Source organism: Dendrobates tinctorius, unplaced genomic scaffold, assembly GCF_039654945.1.
Source record: "Dendrobates tinctorius isolate UK_male_01 unplaced genomic scaffold, ASM3965494v1 ptg000231l, whole genome shotgun sequence".
NCBI lineage: Eukaryota > Metazoa > Chordata > Amphibia > Anura > Dendrobatidae > Dendrobates > Dendrobates tinctorius.
In genome coordinates, this window is record NW_027361898.1 from 28064641 (window position 1) to 28088623 (window position 23983).

The following is a 23983-nucleotide window of genomic DNA, read 5'->3' on the forward strand; positions in this document are numbered from 1 at the left end:
GGACATTAACTAAAAGGGCAAATGAATTGGAACCTTCTCGGGGATTGTGCAAAGAGGCAAAAAGTGTGTAATATAACGTATTTTTTGCTTTATAAGACACAACGGATTATAAGACGCACCCAATAGGAATATGCACCACAAATTTTGAGGAGAATAATAAGGGGAAAAAAACTTTTTTTAATAAAATGGTGGTGCTTCTTATAATCCATGTGTCTTATTGCTTACCGGGGGTGGTGGCTGTGGTGAAGCGAGGTCCCAGGGTCGCCGCTGGAGGAGGCAAAAGTGGAGCATTGCTGCAGGCCAGAGGCTGAGATGAGGGGGTGTTCAGATGTGCGGTGCGCCGCTGCGGGTGTTCGGTGCTGCAGGGGCTTTGCCAACATCTTGTGCAAGTCCAGAGCTCCCGCAGCTACATGGTTTCCTATGCGGTGGACTGCACTCCGGGAAAATGGCTGCCGGCCGGGGGTGCGCAGATGGAGATCTCGGCACCAAGATCTCGGGAGATGAGATCTCAGCTCTGACGAAGGCATGGCAAAACGAGCATAGGGGCGGCAGGCTGGGATCTACTCCTCTATTATCATGTAAGTTTAGTCAGGCACAAGCACTTTAATACCTTTCTACGGCTTATTTGCACATTAGGCACCTTAGCACTTTTTGTATAAGACTACTGCGCCTACAGCTCCACCTCACTTGAGTATGATGTGTATATAGCACAGTTTGAGTGCCCATGCTAATGTGATCTTATTATATACTGTTTATTACTTCTTATGATGCCCGGTTTACCAATTTTTTAGGCTTTGATAAATCTCGAGCATTGGCTTTTCCTTTGCATAATTGCCATTTAGATAGGATACCTTGGCTATACTCAGATTTATTTCCCACCTGATCTGCTGTGGTAGTGGTACTCTGAACGGATATGTGTTCTTGATGTGATCAATTACCATATATACTCGAATATAAGCCGAGATTTTCAGCCCACTTTTTGGGGCTGAAAGTCCCCCTCTCGGCTTATATTCGAGTCATATACGCCAGGGGGTCAGAGGGGGAGCGGGGGTGTCAGGTCATACTTACCCCTCCTGGAGCGGTCTCTGCAGCCCCCCTGCTTGTCCCACGGTCTCCTTTCCTTCAGCGGTCACATGGTACCGCTCATTAAACTCATGAATATGCGCATATTCATGATTTAATGAGCGGTACCACGTGACCGCTGAAGGCAGGAAGACAGTGGGAGAACGGAGCTGCAGAGACCACGCCAGGACGGGTTGAGTATAGGTTATATTCACCTGTCCACGGTCCATCGCTGCTTGCTGCTGTCTGATGTGTCCTCTGTCAGTGACGTTCAAACAGCAGAGGGCACGGTGACGTGGTTAGTGCGCGCCGTGCCCTCTGCTGCCTGAACGTCACTGACAGATGATGATGGCAAATAGCGGTGAGCAGCAGCGATGGACGCAGGACAGGTGAATGTCTCAGGTGCCGGGTCCTGAGCCAGCAGCGACACTGGCACCTGACACCCAGTGACGGAGAGGCGAGTATGTCATTTTTCTTATTTTTATTTGCAGCTGCAGCAGCAGCATATGGAGGCATAATCCATGGAGCAGCATATGGGGGCATAATCTATTGAGCATTTTATGGGGGGCATAATCTATGGAGTAGCATATGGGGGCATAATCTATGGAGCATCTTATGGTGGCATAATCTATGGAGCATCTTATGGGGGCATATCCTATGGAGCATTTTATGGGGGCATAACCTTTATGGAGCAGCATATGGGGCATATTATTCTATGGAGCATCTTATGGGGCATTATTAACCTTTGTACAGCATTATATGGAGCGTATTTTGTATGGAGCATCTTATGGGGCCATCATGAACTGTATGGAGCATTTTATGGGGCTTCTGATTCAATATGGCTATTGAAAAACATTTATCCTACCGATGTCTCAATTAATTTTACTTTTATTGGTATCAATTTATTTCATTTTTGAAATTTACCAGTAGCTGCTGCATTTTCCACCCTAGGCTTATACTCGAGTCAATAAGTTTTCCCAGTTTTTTTGTGGCAAAAAACTTGAGTATATGCGGTAATAAACTTTATACATTTATTTAAATATACTCTTTGACCTTTTCTGTGTTTAATACTCAGTGAGGTGTTTTGTGACATTCGATGTTTTGAGTTTTTTCTACTTTTTGAGATGGATATCTAATTTTGGGAAACATTTGTGTTTAGTATAGTAGCATTTCGTCAGACCCAGGTTCTCTTGCTTTGTCCATGTATGGTTTATTCCAGTAGCCCATTTAGCAGATTGTCCAGGTTCCTCAACATCTGATGCGGACCTTGTTAATCCGGGCGATGTCCGAGCCAGCATGACTCTCTTTGTTCGTAATACTCTGTTTATTGAGGCAGGCACTAAAGTGTTAGTTGTCTTGCCCAAATATATTTTATACAGAAAAGTCTCTGGGGTATAACCAATGAAGCAGAGTGAAAATTGCCCTGTACATTATAGGAAAGTCTCTGGACCACATGGTGCATCAGAACATTATATACAGCATGTAAGGAAGCAACTAGAGTTTCTGACTAAAGCCGCCATCACACACAGCGAGATCACTAGCGAGATCGCTGCTGAGTCAGTCACAAGTTTTGTGACGCAACAGCGATCTCACCAGCGATATCGCTGTGTGTGACGGGGATCAGCGACCGGCCCCCCCCGCCGGGTATCGCTGTTCGTGCTCGAATGCCCTGGACCTTTTTTTGATCGTTGGTCTCCCGCTGGCCAGCATGCATCGCTGCGTGTGGAAGGCAGGAGACCACCGATCAGCGAGCTGGACGCTGGTTTCCAATGTAAACCGCGGGTAACTAAGGGCGCACGTCACTTAGTTACCCGCTGTGTACCTTAGATACCAGCGCGCTGGTGCTGAGAGCTGGTATCTAAGGTAAACAGCGGGTTTCTAAGCGCCGTGCGGCACTTAGAAACCCGCTGTTTACCTTGGTTACACAGCGCTGTTTGTGTCGCTGTTTACCTTGGTCACACAGCGACACACTAAGCGACATGCGCGCTTGTTACCCGCGTCGTCGCTGTCCTAATAGCTGCTGAGATCTGCCTGTTTGGCAGCTCACCAGCGATCATGTAGCGACACACCAGCGATCCTGACAAGGTCATATCGTTGTTGGGATCGCTGGTGCGTCGCTATGTGTGATGGGGCCCTAAGAAGCAAGCATAAAAAAGTGAGTACCTGCTTCTGGGAAAGTCTAAAAAGAGTCTTACACAAGGAAGCAAAAAGTACACACATGTATGACAAAGTAGCACATATCACATACAGTGGGGAAAAAAAGTATTTAGTCAGTCAGCAATAGTGCAAGTTCCACCACTTAAAAAGATGAGAGGCGTCTGTAATTTACATCATAGGTAGACCTCAACTATGGGAGACAAACTGAGAAAAAAAAATCCAGAAAATCACATTGTCTGTTTTTTTTTCATTTTATTTGCATATTATGGTGGAAAATAAGTATTTGGTCAGAAACAAGCAATCAAGATTTCTGGCTCTCACAGACCTGTAACTTCTTCTTTAAGAGTCTCCTCTTTCCTCCACTCATTACCTGTAGTAATGGCACCTGTTTAAACTTGTTATCAGTATAAAAAGACACCTGTGCACACCCTCAAACAGTCTGACTCCAAACTCCACTATGGTGAAGACCAAAGAGCTGTCAAAGGACACCAGAAACAAAATTGTAGCCCTGCAACAGGCTGGGAAGACTGAATCTGCAATAGCCAACCAGCTTGGAGTGAAGAAATCAACTGTGGGAGCAATAATTAGAAAATGGAAGACATACAAGACCACTGATAATCTCCCTCGATCTGATGCTCCACGCAAAATCCCACCCCGTGGGGTCAGAATGATCACAAGAACGGTGAGCAAAAATCCCAGAACCACGCGGGGGGACCTAGTGAATGAACTGCAGAGAGCTGGGACCAATGCAACAAGGCCTACCATAAGTAACACACTATGCCACCATGGACTCAGATCCTGCAGTGCCAGACGTGTCCCACTGCTTAAGCCTGTACATGTCCGGGCCCATCTGAAGTTTGCTAGAGAGCATTTGGATGATCCAGAGGAGTTTTGGGAGAATGTCCTATGGTCTGATGAAACCAAACTGGAACTGTTTGGTAGAAACACAACTTGTCGTGTTTGGAGGAAAAAGAATACTGAGTTGCATCCATCAAACACCATACCTACTGTAAAGCATGGTGGTGGAAACATCATGCTTTGGGGCTGTTTCTCTGCAAAGGGGCCAGGACAACTGATCCGGGTACATGAAAGAATGAATGGGGCCATGTATCGTGAGATTTTGAGTGCAAACCTCCTTCCATCAGCAAGGGCATTGAAGATGAAACGTGGCTGGGTCTTTCAACATGACAATGATCCAAAGCACACCGCCAGGGCAATGAAGGAGTGGCTTCGTAAGAAGCATTTCAAGGTCCTGGAGTGGCCTAGCCAGTCTCCAGATCTCAACCCTATAGAAAACCTTTGGAGGGAGTTGAAAGTCCGTGTTGCCAAGCGAAAAGCCAAAAACATCACTGCTCTAGAGGAGATCTGCATGGAGGAATGGGCCAACATACCAACAACAGTGTGTGGCAACCTTGTGAAGACTTACAGAAAACGTTTGACCTCTGTCATTGCCAACAAAGGATATATCACAAAGTATTGAGATGAAATTTTGTTTCTGACCAAATACTTATTTTCCACCATAATATGCAAATAAAATGAAAAAAAAAAAACAGACAATGTGATTTTCTGGATTTTTTTTTCTCAGTTTGTCTCCCATATTTGAGGTCTACCTATGATGTAAATTACAGACGCCTCTCATCTTTTTAAGTGGTGGAACTTGCACTATTGCTGACTGACTAAATACTTTTTTTCCCCACTGTAGCTAATACAAGGAAGCCTCTTTAGTGTTAAAAAGACACATTTAATGGCATATGACGACCATTTTTCTAAGGTGAGAGAATTCCAAGTATCTTTAAAGCTTTTGGACAGGAGCACTGTATGTAGTCATATAGACCTTGAAGACTACAGTGTCTGGGGTAATGTCTATAAGTAGGCACAGTCTCTTCCTTAGGGCTCATACTCACTTGCGAGAGACTCTCACGATTCTCGTGCGAGTCTCTCGCATGAAAACCTGGCACTGCCGCTGGCAGTCGGACCGGAGTGTGCGGCTACATGTATTTCTATGCAGCTGCACGCTCCGGTCCAAGTGCCGGCGGCAGTGCTAGGTATTCATGTGAGACTTTCACGAGAATCGTGCGTGTCTCTCGCAAGTGAGTATGAGCCCTTAGTTCCATTTTTAAAGGGAATCTGTCAGTAGGATCACCCCTTCTAAGTCATCTATATGGGCATGTAGGTCATAGGAAGCTGAATAAAAATGATACTTTGAGACCTGCGATCTGATATCTTTTTCCAGAGAAATTCATGTGTTCTTAAAATGCAAATTAGATCAATGGGCTGCACACTAATCTCTCAGAGAATCTACCTCCACAGCTTATTTGAAATAAAATGAGGTGTTATGAGTGTGAGACATGCAATTACTGACAGTCTGCTCTCCTGGTCTACATGTTTCACACCCATTCATTTATAATAAGCTCTGGAGGCAGATTCTCAGAGGGATCTCTGTCCGGCCCACAGATCTTTAACATCTCATTTACATATTTAAAAAAAAAAAAAACACAACACAGATTTCTCTGGAAAAAGACATTGTCACAAGGTATCATTTTATTCAGCTTCCCAGGACCTGCATGCTTATGTGAGTTTATCCTACTGACAAACGCCCTTTTAGGGACTCACAAGTATGAGACATACACAAAATCCAGGAACACGATGATTATCAATGGAATTTTTAGTTCTTCATATTAAAATCAAATTGGCCCAGCATGGACACAACTTACATTGAGCTACAAACATGCGAGTGTGATCTGTGGAAGCATGGTCTACACAATGCCAATCTGAATTAATTTTACAGAAATAAGGATTATATCATCATTCAGTGCTGGACAATATAGAATTATTTTTCCCATTATCAGTTATACTTACTGCTTATTTAAAAAGGTTAAGAGTCTAGAGTGGTGCTTCTGGAGTTCGGGAACTTCGAACCTCGTTGAGAATAAACCTCACTGATACTGCTTTTACGGCATACTGGATTTTTTTAAACTGAACTCAGATGTCTAATACCATTATGTATAAGCCAAGTGATGGGAAAAAGATGTACCGGAGAGTTCAGTGACTAACAAGTACTTTGAGTACTGCAGAATCTCTCTATGTCGTGTTTATTAATTCTGAATGAGACACAGATGAATGAATTGTGATAATAATCTTCTGATATTTACTAAATAAAGGACATTCAGCATTGTCTCTCCAAGTACTGTAACTAAGCTCCATTAACATTCACTATTGACAGCTAACTATTTCAGTCCGAATCACCAGCTTCTTCCTTGAGGGGTGTAAGTGTCCTGGGAGTACCAGCTCAGGTAAAGGCTAATCCGACAGGAGCATGAGGGGTCTTATAGTCCTAGATGAGCTATATTTGCCCCGTATCTATACACATTAATTGAATAACTTTTAGTGGTCCACAGCCTTAGCTGTATGCTTACAACCCCACCTTGCCCTACCCTGGCATTATTACTAATACAGAATATCATACATTCTATGGTTTACCACAAGACAGTAATACAAGGACCATGCCTGGTCTACTCATTACTTCCGCTAGTACCAGCTGGATCTTTTTAATTTATCGATTTCTGGTCTGTACCACATTATGCGCAATGTGACGGATCATCCTGAATGAAGCATGTACCACGTGCCAGCGTCATCATTCACATATACCATTTAAATTTCTATAAATAGTTTTTAAATCTGTGATATTATTACCTGTTATCATCAGACTACAACCCTCATTCTCTACAATAGACAGACATTGGCGCTGGTAGTTCTCTACTCAAGTGATGAGAACCAGCATGTGCAGTAATGTTATGTGTGGCACCAGGTCCATGCGTGCCCAGGCTGTGCAGTAATGTTATGTGTGGCACCAGGTCCACGTGTGCCCAGGATGTGCAGTAATGTTATGTATGGCACCAGGTCCACGTGTGCCCAGGCTGTGCAGTAATGTTATGTATGGCACCAGGTTCACGTGTGCCCAGGCTGTGCAGTAATGTTATGTATGGCACCGGGTCCACATGTGCCCAGGCTGTGCAGTAATGTTATGTATGGCACCAGGTTCACGTGTGCCCAGGCTGTGCAGTAATGTTATGTATGGCACCGGGTCCACATGTGCCCAGGCTGTGCAGTAATGTTATGTATGGCACCAGGTCCACATGTGCCCAGGCTGTGCAGTAATGTTATGTGTGGCACCAGGTCCACATGTGCCCAGGCTGTGCAGTAATGTTATGTGTGGCACCAGGTCTACGTGTGCCCAGGCTGTGCAGTAATGTTATGTGTGGCACCAGGTCTGTGTGCCCAGGCTGTATAGTAATGTTATGTGTGGCACCCAGCTGCCCGACCCATGGGGCACACGATGTGATGCAGGGTTATGAGGGCACAGGGTGGGCCCTGGGTAGTGCAGCTGCCTGGCACACGATATGGTGCAGGGTGATTAGGGTGCATGGTGGGCACTGGGTAGGTCAGCTGCCCGGCACATGGGGCACATGATACGGTGCAGGGTGATGAGGGTCCACGGTGGGCGCCGGGTAATGCAGCTGCCCGGCACATAGGGCACACAATATGGTGCAGGGTCATGAGGGTGCACGGTGGGCGCTGGGTAGTGCAGCTTCCGGCACATGATACGGTGCAGGGTGATGAGGGTCCACGGTGGGCGCCGGGTAATGCAGCTGTAGGGCACACAATATGGTGCAGGGTCATGAGGGTGCACGGTGGGCGCTGGGTAGTGCAGCTTCCGGCACATGATACGGTGCAGGGTGATGAGGGTACATGGTGGGCGCCGGATAGGGCAGCTGCCTGGCACTTGCGGCACACGATACTGTGCAGGGTGATGAGTGTGCACGGTGGACGTCGGGTAGGGCAGCTGCCTGGCACATGGGGCACACGATATGGTGCAGGGTTATGAGGGCGCACGGTGGGCGCTGGGTAGTGCAGCTGTCCGGCACACGGGGCAGGGTGAGGATACGGGGCAGGGTAGTGCAGCTGCCCGGCACATGGGGCACACGATATGGTGCAGTATTATGAGGGTGCACGGTGGGCACTGGGTAGTGCAGCTGCCCGGCACATGAGGCACATGATACGGTGCAGGGCGATGAGGGTACACGGTGGGCGCCAGGTACTGCAGCTGCCTGGCACATGGGACACACGATACGGTGCAGGGTTATGAGGGTTCACGGTGGGCGCCGGATACTGCAGCTGCCCATCACATGGGGAACACAATACGGTGCAGGGTGATGAGGGTGCACAGTGGGCACCAGGTACTGCAGCCGCCCAGCACATGGGGTACACGATACTGTGCAGGGTGATGAGGGTGCACGGTGGGCGCTGGGTAGGGCAGCTGCATGGCACATGGGGCACACGATACTGTGCAGGGTGATGAAGGTGCACGGTGGGCGCTGGGTAGGGCAGCTGCATGGCACATGGGGCACACGATACTGTGCAGGGTGATGAGGGTGCACGGTGGGCGCTGGGTAGGGCAGCTCCATGCACATGGGGCACACGATACTGTGCAGGGTGATGAGGGTGCACGGTGGGCGCCGGGTAGTGCAGCTCCAGGCACATGGGGCACACGATGCTGTGCAGGGTAATGAGGGTGCACGGTGGGCGCTGAGTAGTGCAGCTGCCTGGCACATGGGGCACGCAATACTGTGCAGGGTGATGAGAGTGCACGGTGGGCGCCGGGTAGTGCAGCTCCAGGCACATGGGGCTAATGATACTGTGCAGGGTGATGAGGGTGCACGGTGGGCTCTGGGTAGTGCAGCTCCAGGCACATGGGGCACACGATACTGTGCAGGGTGATGAGGGTGCACAGTGGGCACCAGGTACTGTAGCTGCCCGGCACATGGGGCACACAATACTATGCAGGGTGATGAGGGCGCACGGTGGGCGCCAGGTAGTGCAGCTCCAGGCACATGGGGCTAACGATACTGTGCAGGGTGATGAGGGTGCACGGTGGGCGCTGGGTAGTGCAGCTCCAGGCACACGGGGCACTCAATACTGTGCAGGGTGATGAGGGCGCACGGTGGGCGCCGGGTAGTGCAGCTCCAGGCACATGGGGCACACGGTACTGTGCAGGGTGATGAGGGTGCACGGTGGGTGCTGGGTAGTGCAGCTCCAGGCACATGGGGCACACAATACTGTGCAGGGTGATGAGGGCGCACGGTGGGCACCGGGTAGTGCAGCTCCAGGCACAGGGGGCTAACGATACTGTGCAGGGTGATGAGTGTGCACGGTGGACGTCGGGTAGGGCAGCTGCCTGGCACATGGGGCACACGATATGGTGCAGGGTTATGAGGGTGCACGGTGGGCGCTGGGTAGTGCAGCTCCAGGCACATAGGGCACACGATGCTGTGCAGGGTGATGAGGGCGCACGGTGGGCACCGGGTAGTGCAGCTCCAGGCACAGGGGGCTAACGATACTGTGCAGGGTGATGAGTGTGCACGGTGGACGTCGGGTAGGGCAGCTGCCTGGCACATGGGGCACACGATATGGTGCAGGGTTATGAGGGTGCACGGTGGGCGCTGGGTAGTGCAGCTCCAGGCACATAGGGCACACGATGCTGTGCAGGGTGATGAGGGTGCATAGTGGGCACCAGGTACTGTAGCTGCCCGGCACATGGGGCACACAATACTGTGCAGGGTGATGAGGGTGCACGGTGGTAGTGCAGCTCCAGGCACATGGGGCACACGATACTGTGCAGGGTGATGAGGGCGCACGGTGGGCACCGGGTAGTGCAGCTCCAGGCACATGGGGCACACGATGCTGTGCAGGGTGATGAGGGTGCACAGTGGGCACCAGGTACTGTAGCTGCCCGGCACATGGGGCACACGATACTGTGCAGGGTGATGAGGGTGCACGGTGGTAGTGCAGCTCCAGGCACATGGGGCACACGATACTGTGCAGGGTGATGAGGGCGCACAGTGGGCAGCAGGTACTGTAGCTGCCCGGCACATGGGGCACACAATACTGTGCAGGGTGATGAGGGTGCACGGTGGGCGCTGGGTAGTGCAGCTCCAGGCACATGGGGCACACGATACTGTGCAGGGTGATGAGGGCGCACAGTGGGCACCAGGTATTGTAGCTGCCCGGCACATGGGGCACACAATACTGTGCAGGGTGATGAGGGTGCACGGTGGGCGCTGGGTAGTGCAGCTCCAGGCACATGGGGCACACAATACTGTGCAGGGTGATGAGGGTGCACGGTGGTAGTGCAGCTCCCGGCACATGGGGCACACGATGCTGTGCAGGGTGATGAGGGCGCACGGTGGGTAGTGCAGCTCCAGGCACATGGGGCACACGATACTGTGCAGGGTGATGAGGGTGCACGGTGGTAGTGCAGCTCCCGGCACATGGGGCACACGATGCTGTGCAGGGTGATGAGGGCGCACGGTGGGTAGTGCAGCTCCAGGCACATGGGGCACACGATACTGTGCAGGGTGATGAGGGTGCACGGTGGTAGTGCAGCTCCCGGCACATGGGGCACACGATGCTGTGCAGGGTGATGAGGGCGCACGGTGGGTAGTGCAGCTCCAGGCACATGGGGCACACGATACTGTGCAGGGTGATGAGGGTGCACGGTGGTAGTGCAGCTCCCGGCACATGGGGCACACGATGCTGTGCAGGGTGATGAGGGCGCACGGTGGGTAGTGCAGCTCCAGGCACATGGGGCACACGATACTGTGCAGGGTGATGAGGGTGCACGGTGGTAGTGCAGCTCCCGGCACATGGGGCACACGATGCTGTGCAGGGTGATGAGGGCGCACGGTGGGTAGTGCAGCTCCAGGCACATGGGGCACACAATACTGTGCAGGGAGATGAGGGTGCACGGTGGTAGTGCAGCTCCCGGCACATGGGGCACACGATGCTGTGCAGGGTGATGAGGGCGCACGGTGGGTAGTGCAGCTCCAGGCACATGGGGCACACGATACTGTGCAGGGTGATGAGGGTGCACGGTGGTAGTGCAGCTCCCGGCACATGGGGCACACGATGCTGTGCAGGGTGATGAGGGCGCACGGTGGGTAGTGCAGCTCCCGGCACATGGGGCACACGATACTGTGCAGGGTGATGAGGGTGCACGGTGGTAGTGCAGCTCCAGGCACATGGGGCACACGATACTGTGCAGGGTGATGAGGGTGCACGGTGGTAGTGCAGCTCCAGGCACATGGGGCACACGATACTGTGCAGGGTGATGAGGGTGCACGGTGGTAGTGCAGCTCCAGGCACATGGGGCACACGATACTGTGCAGGGTGATGAGGGTGCACGGTGGTAGTGCAGCTCCCGGCACATGGGGCACACAATACTGTGCAGGGTGATGAGGGTGCACGGTGGTAGTGCAGCTCCCGGCACATGGGGCACACGATGCTGTGCAGGGTGATGAGGGCGCACGGTGGGTAGTGCAGCTCCAGGCACATGGGGCACACGATACTGTGCAGGGTGATGAGGGTGCACGGTGGTAGTGCAGCTCCCGGCACATGGGGCACACGATACTGTGCAGGGTGATGAGGGTGCACGGTGGTAGTGCAGCTCCAGGCACATGGGGCACACGATACTGTGCAGGGTGATGAGGGTGCACAGTGGGCACCAGGTACTGTAGCTGCCCGGCACATGGGGCACACGATACGGTGCAGGGTGATGAGGGTGCACGGTGGTAGTGCAGCTCCCGGCACATGGGGCACACGATGCTGTGCAGGGTGATGAGGGTGCACGGTGGGTAGTGCAGCTCCCGGCACATGGGGCACACGATACTGTGCAGGGTGATGAGGGTGCACGGTGGTAGTGCAGCTCCCGGCACATGGGGCACACGATGCTGTGCAGGGTGATGAGGGCGCACGGTGGGTAGTGCAGCTCCAGGCACATGGGGCACACGATACTGTGCAGGGTGATGAGGGTGCACGGTGGTAGTGCAGCTCCCGGCACATGGGGCACACGATGCTGTGCAGGGTGATGAGGGCGCACGGTGGGTAGTGCAGCTCCCGGCACATGGGGCACACGATACGGTGCAGGGTGATGAGGGTGCACGGTGGTAGTGCAGCTCCAGGCACATGGGGCAGAGCAGTGCACACGCTCGGGAGCCGCACTGACACCACACGTGAGGCTGTCACACACTGAGGGAAGTTGTGAGCGCAGCTCGGGACAGGAGTGCGGGGAGGAAGCAGCGCGGTTACCTGTCCTGAAGTCCATGTCTTTCTCCTCGCCGGGGTGCATCTCGCCCTGCAGGATAACGTACAGGATCCCGAATGAGTTCTGGATGCCGAAGATGGAGCCGCTGCACCAGGTGGCCGCCAGCGCCACCACCCAGCCAAAGCCGCCCTCAGGGACTCTGCTCCGCACTTCTTTCTCCCGGCCGCCATGTGAGGGCACCTCAGCGGGCACCGGCACCCCTTCCGGGGCTCCCCCGAGCAGGCTGTCCCGCATCCCCTGCTCTTCCCCCGGTGGCAGGTTCTCGTCCTCCTCCGTCTCTTCTTCCATCGTCTGGCAGTGGCTCTCCTCCTCCTCAGAGTTCCCTCCCAGCAGCCTCCCATGCCTCCGCCCCACGCCTCCCTCCATGCCCCGGTCTACCTGCTCCGGCAGACGCCACAGTGCGACGCAGAACCGCTTACCTCAGCTCACCTTAGCCGTGCAGCATAGCTCGCACTATATACACACCGCCAACGTGTGGACGTCACCTACATAATGTATATACGTCACCACTGTATATACCTCACCTATATAACGCGTGTATGCCACCTATATAACATATACCGTACCTATGTAATGTATATATCTCACCGCCAACATGTATACCGCACCTATATCATGTATATACCTCACCGTGTATACCTCACCCATATAGTGGGAATACATCACCACTGTATATACCTCACCTATATAACGCGTGTATGTCACCTATATAACATATACCGTACCTATGTAATGTATATATATCTCCGCCAACATGTGTACCGCACCTATATATGTATATACCTCACCGTTTATACCTCACCCATATAGTGGGAATACATCACCACTGTATATACCTCACCTATATAACGCATGTATGTCACCTATATAATGTATATACCATACCTATGTGGCGCCCCTGAGGCTCAGTCGCCACAGAGGTACTGCACCTTCTCCTAAGGTGTGGTGCCCCACCATCCAGGTAAGGTGGGAACTCCTTTCCACGCTCCAACACTCGCACCCCACACAACAGGGTAGTTCTGCACAACCACATTGCGGCTCAGTGCTTGGAGAGTAGCAGAGCACCTCTGGTGGTTCCCTGCATGGAACTCTGGATGTGTTGGAAGGTGGGTGGAGTTGAGCTATATAAAAGAGTGTGAAAGTGTAGGATGACAGGGCAGTCTGACAGGAGGTCAGTGAGGTAGGAAGCCACTCGGGACGAGTGGGGATCCCTGGAAGGAGGGATGGAGGAAGGAGTGCTGCAGCTGCCTCAGTGATCTGAGCCAGCTGGCACGGTAAAGGAACAGAAGGAGAAAGACGTAGAACTGCAACCTAAGCTTCTATAAGAGAGAGAAGGAACAGCGCGGAACGAAGGAGTAGGAGAACAGAGAGGAGTTGTGGGTTGGAAGAGGAACCCTGCCTATAGGTTCTCAGCGCAAGGCCGGGGCACGGTCCCCGAGGTTGTATGGACACTTATGGTTCTGCAGCAGACACCGGTGGAGTAGTTGGCTGTAAATGCACTACTCCCAACTAAGACTTGGGGCACAACAGCAACTGAATAGAGAGCCCGGACTCTGGAGAAAGGGAGTCCCCGAGAGAGGCTACAGCTGTCTGCCATACGAGTAGAGTTGTTAGGAACATCTGACAGGAGGAACTTCAGAGTACCACAGTACTGGAGCTCTTCACACCTTAAGGCACAATAGAGGAGTCGTTCAGGAAAGGTACATGTTGGCGGAGTGTTGGAGAGGAGAATCATGACTTGCCCGGGAGGTTGATCGAGTCTCTGCCCCAGAGGACACGGCACGGAGGCAGGCACCAGTTACCACGGACTGTGAGTAAAGCTTTGGAACTGCAGGCCTTGGTGTCCTCCATTCATTCTTGCGCCAACCCGCTCAGCACCACTACATCTGGGTACCATCCTTTACGCTGCCTGCGCCTTTCCACAACCATTACAACTACACTGCCCTGGGACACCAGCCCTGCCTGTGGAGGGCTATACCAACACTGCTGCATCCTACCATCTGTCCCAGAGGATCTGTCTGCAGCGTCGGCTTAACACCTCCCTTGCCGAGCACCACAGGTGGAGTCACAAACTATTCCATTCCATTAACTACATTCCGCCATTGACTTGGGCGCCCAGGGCCACGGACCGGGTCACCGCTGCTGTGACACGTCCCCCCTGACACCGGCCCGGTACCGAGTACCCCACAGCCCTGGGAGGGCGACCCACCTATATAATATATATACCTCACCACTGTATACCTCACCTATGTAATGTATATATCTCACCACCAATGCGTGTATGTCACCTATATACAGTAATGTATATACCATACCTATATAATGTATATACCTCACCACTGTATACCTCACCTATGTGATGTATATATCTCACCGCCAACACGTGGATGTCACCTAAATAATGTATATACCGTACCTATAAAGTTTATATGCATACCGCCAAAATTTATATACTGTATCTAATGTATATACCTCACCCATAAAATGGGAATACATCACCACTGTATATAACTCACCTATATAACGTGTGTACCTCACATATATAATGTGCATACCATATCTATATAATGTATATACCTCACCACTAACGTGTATACCTCACCTATATAATGTATATACTTCCCACCAACGTGTATACGTCACCTATATAATGGGAATACATCACCACTGTATATACCTCACCTATATGACGTGTATATATCACCTATATGATGAGTATACACATCGCCAACGTGCGTACGTCACCTATATAATGTGTATACTGCTCCTATATAATATATATACACACCGCCAATGCGTGTACATCATCTATATAATGAATATACCTCCCCACTGTATACCTCACCTATGTAATGTATATATCTCATCGCCAACGCGTGTATGTCACCGTCACCTATATATAACGTATATACCGTACCTATAAAATGTATATGCATAACGCCAATGTGTAGACATCACCAATATAATGTATATACGTCACCCCTATATATACCTCACCTATATAATATGTGTACACCACTGTATATACCTCACCTATATAATGTATATACGTCACCACTGTATATACCCCACCTATATAATATATATACACCACTGTATATACCTCACCTATACTGTATAACATGTATTCCTCACCTATATTATATATACCAGCACTGTATGTACAGTACCTCACTTATATAACGTGTATACCTCACCTATATAATTATATATATGTCACCACTGTATATACCTCAGTTATATAATATATACACCACCACTGTATATACCTCACCTATATAACGTGTATACCTCACCTTTATAATGTATATACGTCACCACTGTATATACCTCACCTATATAATGTATATACGTCACCACTGTATATACCTCACCTATATAATATATATATATATATATATACACCACAGGGCTGTGGAGTCGTTAAGCCACAGTTCCGACTCCGACTCCTGGATTTTATCAGGCTCCGACTCCGGCTCCGACTCCTTCATAAATGGCCAATTCATAACAACAAATTTACTGCTGTAAAATATTAAACATCGTGCTTATTCAGTTTCTCACCATCATATAAGTAATCAGACCACTTAGAGCAAAAACTACATTTATTAGAATACAATTAGAATATAGCAAATAACTTTTATAAACTTTTCTAAACTGTAAGTAAATATGCAATAAACACTTTTATGCAGTTAATAAGAAGAAATCTATAAATTTGTCCTCAGAAAAAGTTTTGCCTCTGTCAGATCCTCCTTCATGGATGCCCTCAAATCTGATCTAATTATTTTGAGAGCAGAGAACAACCTCTCTACACTAACTTGTGTTGGTGTCAAAGCAGTAACCACTCGGGCAACATCTCTGACAATGTCAGGATACAGAGAATCGCTTGTTGCACTGTTATTTTTGATGAACGGTCAAATTTCCCAATTTCTTTTAGTGCACATGAAAAATTCTGCTGAAATGTACTGGCTGTGTTCCTTGATGGGGATGACTCATCTTCTATGCGGGAACGCTTTGCACGGTCCTTGTGATCCAAATATTTTTTGAAATTGAATTCTTCATCAGTTGATGATGAGGGTGAAGATGTGGCAGGACGACCAAATTCTTCTTGTTCCTCCTGACTGTTCTGCAACCCTTTCATCCTTACTGCTATTTCAAACAGAGCTTCTTTTCCTTTACTTTGCTGTTGATCATCTAGAAGAATCCGATGCATTGGGTCTACATAAACAGCTGCCAAAAGAATGTTATTTTGTAATAGTAGCTCCTCTCTCCATTTCATTGATGTAGCAATGCCACTTGCAATTAGCCCTCCTCTTTGGGACAGGCGAAACATCAGGTTCTTTCACTCCTTTAAGAAAATACCTGGAGTTAAGTCCTCTGCTTGTAATTTTTTAGTCACTGTAAATGGGTGCTCTAGCAATTTTTCCAGCTCAGTCACCTGATTCCACTGACTTTCATTTAGCGTCAGTTGAGGGTTAGCCATGTCTACAAGAAAGGTTTTCAGTTCAACCAAGCGCTGAATCATTAAGTAAGTACTGCCCCATCGTGTGGCTTGATCAATAATTGCCCCTTTTCCAGCACGTCTCTTCAAAATTGAGTCAACTTTAGGGGTTCTGGCAACAGTAGCCAATTTTCTCACCTTGCCAATCAGTGCAGCAGCATGTCCTTCTTGCAGACTGTCTCTTATAGCCAGCTGTAGCGTATGCACAACACAGCGCATGTGATGAATCAAAGAACATATTGACACAGTTTCAACAAGATCATCTAAACTATCATGTTGCTGTTCATCTGAAGCAACTTCAGTTTGCTCCTCAGTTACAATACTGTGTTCCTCTATTTCAAACATTTCTGTGTCTGTGGACCCAGAATGTTCTTCTAGCTGCTGGTCACCATCATTACTCTCATTCATTAGCTTAATAGTACTTATCATATTTGAAGCATTGTCAGGTACGACAGAAAGAACTTGCTCTTTAAGTTCATAGTCTTGCAGAACCTTTTCCACCAAGACCTGGAGAAACTCACTGGTGTGATGAGCTTTGGTGTCTTTTACTGCCAATGTCTTGGTAACTATTTCATTTTAGTCACAAACAAATCGGACATTGATGGCAAAATAGTTCACTCTGTGACGTGTGCAGGCATCCATTTTAAGAAACAGAAAGCGTCCCTTGAGAGTTTTTTTAAGTTCTTCCTTTTGTTTAAAAGCTTCTTCGATTACTAATTTTCTAATACTCTCTCTCTCCAGAGAAACACCAAGCTTGCGGGCCATTTCCCCATTCAGACACATAAAAGCTGGTCGTGAAAATAATGAAATAGGCACACTATCCTTTACAACAAGCTCTATGATCTGTTTTTTAAATGTATCTACTGTCATTGTCACAGTAACTTTGTCACTGACAAAATATCTTGCAACTGATGGCTGCAAAGTTCTCTGCACCTTTGTTTGGCTGGAAGAGCTGGGCACTGGTTCATTGGTTTGGATGCAGTCTTTCTCATCCACTGCTTTCAGTACTTCTGGATGAAAGCGCTGTAAATGTCTCTTTAGATTAGAAGCTCTGGTAGGAGCATTTTTATCTTTGCCTGAATATGCACTCATCTTGGCTTCACAGCATTTGTTTTCATCTGGATCATTTGTCATACACTGACAGACATAATGTTTTCTATCTTGAGTGATGGTGAAATGTTCAAATACAGCTGATTTAATGTGATGCTTCTTTGACATTCTCAGGTTTTTAATTCTGCATTCACAATCCAAATGACAATTGTTTTTCCTAAAAACAATTGTACAAAATTATTGGCAGGTCGTACAACTGATATAGTGGTCAGTAATACTGTTATTATTCCTCATGTACTCACAGTTAACTGATGCAAAGTTCGTTGAAAGGGTAATAATTCTTACAGTCTTCCTCTTCTGAGTAGCAGGCAGCTGTGAGATGCTTGGAAGACGCACACCTAGTATGATCTAGTCTAGAGGAGGAGCTTTACTACTAAGAATTTGCAACACATTTTCACTTTCAGTTTCATACATTGTAAGTAGGGGGGTTGGGGCAGCATGAGGTTAACCAAGTATAAGATTAGATAAGGGCAGTGGAGAACAGTGCAACACAAGAAGTAAGAAATGTCTCTATCTCCAGCAGAACTGCTTATCACTGTTGTTCATAGTTTGATAGAACATACAGTCATATGTAAAAGTTTGGGCACCCCTATTAATGTTAACCTTTTTTCTTTATAACAATTTTGGTTTTTGCAACAGCTATTTCAGTTTCATATATCTAATAACTGATGGACTCAGTTATATTTCTGGATTCAAATGAGGTTTATTGTACTAACAGAAAATGTGCAATCTGCATTTAAACAAAATTTGACCAGTGCAAAAGTATGGGCACCCTTATCGTTTTCTTGATTTGAACACTCCCAACTATTTTTTACTGACTTCCTGAAGCACTAAATTGGTTTTGTAACCTCATTGAGCTTTGAACTTCATAGCCAGGTGTATCAAATCATGAGAAAAGGTATTTCAAGTGGCCACTTGCAAGTAGTTCTCCTATTTGATTCTCCTATGAAGAGTGGCATCATGGGCTCCTCAAAACAACTCTCAAATGATCTGAAAACAAAGATTATTCAACATAGCTTTTCAGGGGAAGGATACAAAAAGTTGTCTCAGAGATTTAACCTGTCAGTTTCCACTGTGAGGAACATAGTAAGGAAATGGAAGAACACAGGTACAGTTCTTGTTAAGCCCAGAAGTGGCAGGCCAAGAAAAATATCAGAAAGGCAGAGAAGAAGAATGGTGGGAACAGTCAAGGACAATCCACAGACCACCTCCAAAGACCTGCAGCATCATCTTGCTGCAGATGGTGTCACTGTGCATCGGTCAACAATGCATAACGCCTTTTTGTATGACCAAACAACTCAATCTTTGTTTCATCAGTCCACAGGACCTTCTTCCAAAATGTAACTGGCTTGTCCAAATGTGCTTTTGCATACCTCAGGCGACTCTGTTTGTGGCGTGCTTGCAGAAACAGCTTCTTTCGCATCACTCTCCCATACAGCTTCTCCTTGTGCAAAGTGCGCTGTATTGTTGACCGATGCACAGTGACTCCATCTGCAGCAAGATGATGCTGCAGGTCTTTGGAGGTGGTCTGTGGATTGTCCTTGACTGTTCCCACCATTCTTCTTCTCTGTCTTTCTGATATTTTTCTTGGCCTGCCACTTCTGGGCTTAACAAGAACTGTACCTGTGTTCTTCCATTTCCTTACTATGTTCCTCACAGTGGAAACTGACAGGTTAAATCTCTGAGACAACTTTTTGTATCCTTCCCCTGAAAAGCTATGTTGTTTTCAGATCATTTGAGAGTTGTTTTGAGGAGCCCATGATGCCACTCTTCATAGGAGAATCAAATAGGAGAACTACTTGCAAGTGGCCACTTGAAATACCTTTTCTCATGATTTGATACACCTGGCTATGAAGTTCAAAGCTCAATGAGGTTACAAAACCAATTTAGTGCTTCAGGAAGTCAGTAAAAAGTAGTTAGGAGTGTTCAAATCAAGAAAATGATAAGGGTGCCCATACTTTTGCACCGGTCAAATTTTGTTTAAATGCAGATTGCACATTTTCTGTTAGTACAATAAACCTCATTTGAATCCAGAAATATAACTGAGTCCATCAGTTATTAGATATATGAAACTGAAATAGCTGTTGCAAAAACCAAAATTGTTATAAAGAAAAAAGGTTAACATTAATAGGGGTGCCCAAACTTTTACATATGACTGTATATATTTGAGTAACATTTATAAAATTCATATGAAAGTTCAATTATGAAATATTAATACATTTTTTTTAAAGCTGGAGTCGGAGTCGGTACATTTCTACCGACTCCGACTCCAACCAAAACTAACTCCGACTCCGACTCCGACTCCACAGCCCTGATACACCACCACTGTATATACCTCACCTATATAATGTATATACGTCACCAATGTATATACCTCACCTACATAATATATGTACACCACCACTGTATATACCTCACCTATACTGTTTGACGTATATACCTCACCTATATAATGTATATACATCACCATTGTATATTCCTCACCAATACGATATAAATACACCACCACTGTAAATACCTCACCTATATAATGTGTATACCTCACCTATGTAATGTATATACAACGCCACTGTATATATCTTACCTGTAATATATATATATATATATACAGTGGGGAAAAAAAGTATTTAGTCAGTCAGCAATAGTGCAAGTTCCACCACTTAAAAAGATGAGAGGCGTCTGTAATTTACATCATAGGTAGACCTCAACTATGGGAGACAAACTGAGAAAAAAAAATCCAGAAAATCACATTGTCTGTTTTTTTTTTCATTTTATTTGCATATTATGGTGGAAAATAAGTATTTGGTCAGAACCAAATTTTCATCTCAATACTTTGTGATATATCCTTTTTTTGGCAATGACAGAGGTCAAACGTTTTCTGTAAGTCTTCACAAGGTTGCCACACACTGTTGTTGGTATGTTGGCCCATTCCTCCATGCAGATCTCCTCTAGAGCAGTGATGTTTTTGGCTTTTCGCTTGGCAACACGGACTTTCAACTCCCTCCAAAGGTTTTCTATAGGGTTGAGATCTGGAGACTGGCTAGGCCACTCCAGGACCTTGAAATGCTTCTTACGAAGCCACTCCTTCGTTGCCCTGGCGGTGTGCTTTGGATCATTGTCATGTTGAAAGACCCAGCCACGTTTCATCTTCAATGCCCTTGCTGATGGAAGGAGGTTTGCACTCAAAATCTCACGATACATGGCCCCATTCATTCTTTCATGTACCCGGATCAGTCGTCCTGGCCCCTTTGCAGAGAAACAGCCCCAAAGCATGATGTTTCCACCACCATGCTTTACAGTAGGTATGGTGTTTGATGGATGCAACTCAGTATTCTTTTTCCTCCAAACACGACAAGTTGTGTTTCTAGCAAACAGTTCCAGTTTGGTTTCATCAGACCATAGGACATTCTCCCAAAACTCCTCTGGATCATCCAAATGCTCTCTAGCAAACTTCAGACGGGCCCGGACATGTACAGGCTTAAGCAGTGGGACACGTCTGGCACTGCAGGATCTGAGTCCATGGTGGCGTAGTGTGTTACTTATGGTAGGCCTTGTTACATTGGTCCCAGCTCTCTGCAGTTCATTCACTAGGTCCCCCCGCGTGGTTCTGGGATTTTTACTCACCGTTCTTGTGATCATTCTGACCCCACGGGGTGGGATTTTGCGTGGAGCACCAGATCGAGGGAGATTATCAGTGGTCTTGTATGTCTTCCATTTTCTAATTATTGCTCCCACAGTTGATTTCTTCACTCCAAGCTGGTTGGCTATTGCAGATTCAGTCTTCCCAGCCTGGTGCAGGGCTACAATTTTGTTTCTGGTGTCCTTTGACAGCTCTTTGATCTTCACCATAGTGGAGTTTGGAGTCAGACTGTTTGAGGGTGTGCACAGGTGTCTTTTTATACTGATAACAAGTTTAAACAGGTGCCATTACTACAGGTAATGAGTGGAGGAAAGAGGAGACTCTTAAAGAAGAAGTTACAGGTCTGTGAGAGCCAGAAATCTTGATTGCTTGTTTCTGACCAAATACTTATTTTCCACCATAATATGCAAATAAAATGAAAAAAAAACAGACAATGTGATTTTCTGGATTTTTTTTTCTCAGTTTGTCTCCCATAGTTGAGGTCTACCTATGATGTAAATTACAGACGCCTCTCATCTTTTTAAGTGGTGGAACTTGCACTATTGCTGACTGACTAAATACTTTTTTTCCCCACTGTATACACAACACCACTGTATATACCTCACCACTGTATATACCTCAGCTATCTAATGTATAACACGGATAGATAATACTACGCAGGAGCAGCCGGAGCCATTTTGAGAAAGAACTTTTCTTTCTGAAGAAATGTATATCACTAAATAAAACAAATAAATGGATATTATAGATGCGATCACGCTACAGCTCCAGAGCCTGCCTGCTGAATGTGAATTTTTTTTAAAATCATATTATGTTCAGTATGTAAAATAGGGGCAGGACAGTGAGGGACCAGTGACCTGTCATAACCCATACAGATGAATATTTAAGCAGAGCACCACATGAAGACCCCCCACAGGCCTCCCCAAACCAGAGCATATCATTAACCGAAAACTACAAATAAAGATTACACAATAACCACAAGACGGATTTAATCAATCAAGGTATCATTCTAATCAGTATAACGGCGCCAACCAGGCACTGTCTGTAGGTTACTAAGCACAATCCTGCTGACAGGTTCCATTTAAGCAAGTTGAAGATGAAGACCAAGCAAAATTTCCAAACTGTTTGTAGAATTGCTAGAGAGGTAAGTCAGAACCCCCACTTGACTGCAGAAGACCTTCAGAAAGATTTAGCAGACTCTGGAGATGTGGTACCTTGTTCTACTGTTCAGAGACACTTGCACAAATATGGCCTTCATGGAAGAGTCATCAGAGGAAAACCTCGTGTCCTCACCATAAAATTCAGCATCAGAAGTATACAAAATAACATCTAAACAAGGCTTATGCATTTTGGAAGCAAGTCCTGTGGACCAATGAGGTTAAAATAGAACTCTTTGGCCACAATGATTATAGTATGGGTGGAGATAAAAGGCTACAAAATTTCAATAAAATAACTTTTTACCAACAATTAAGCATGGGGGTGGATCAATCATGCTTTGGGATTGTGTTGCAGCCAATGGCACGGGGATATTTCACTGGATTCAATGAAATTTCAACAAATTCTTGATGCAAATATAACACCATCTGTAAAAAAGCTGAATTTGAAAAGAGGATGCTTTGTACAAATGGTTAATGATCCTAGACACATGTCAAAAACAACAATAGACATCCTGAAAAGGAGCAAGCAGAAGGTTTTACAATGGTCCTCACAGTTCTCTGATCTGAACATCATTGAAAATCTATGACTAGATCTCAAAATAGCAGTGCATGAAAGACGACCCAGGGATCTCACAGCACTGGAGTTTTCCAAGGAAGAATGGATGAAAATCCTTCCAACAAGAGTTGAAAGACTCTTGTCTGGCTACAAAAAGTGTTTACAAGCTGTGATACTTTCAAAAGGGGGTGCTACTAGGTACTAAGCATGCAGGGTGTCCAAACGTTTGAATCTACCCATTTTCCTTTTTGCATTTTTTAAAATATATAGACGAGGCATCATCCCAATGAATGCTGCCTCTCCTTTTACTGTTGGCATAATACTACTCAGACAAGACAGGGTGAGGGTAAAACAATGTGGCAATAATTTATTAAACCACCAACAAAGAATGACATATAGAACAGTCTTAGAAAATACCCAAGATGGCGCACAGGGTAATCAATACTTAGGAGGACAATTTTATATTACAGGAGGATTTATGTAAACTAGAAGCTTGGGCTGATAAATGGCAAAGGAGCTTTAATGGGGATAAATGTAAGGTCATGCACTAGGGTAGAACAAGCAATATGTATAATTATGTGCTTAATTGTAAAACACTGGGCAAAACTGTCACTGAAAATGGCCTGGGTGTATGGGTGGACGACAA

The 23983-nt window shown here is 47.0% G+C and overlaps 1 protein-coding gene across 1 annotated transcript in view; it reads right to left on the reverse strand.

Moving 5' to 3' along the window:
- Nucleotides 1-12783, reverse strand: part of SLC16A2 (solute carrier family 16 member 2) — a 214825-nt gene extending 202042 nt beyond the window's left edge. The window contains exon 1 of the mRNA XM_073556213.1: nt 12364-12783. Coding sequence (XP_073412314.1) covers nt 12364-12745 — 382 coding nt within the window. The 5' untranslated portion in view covers nt 12746-12783. The remainder of the gene's footprint in view (nt 1-12363) is intronic.
- Between the last annotated feature and the right edge of the window lie 11200 nt (nt 12784-23983).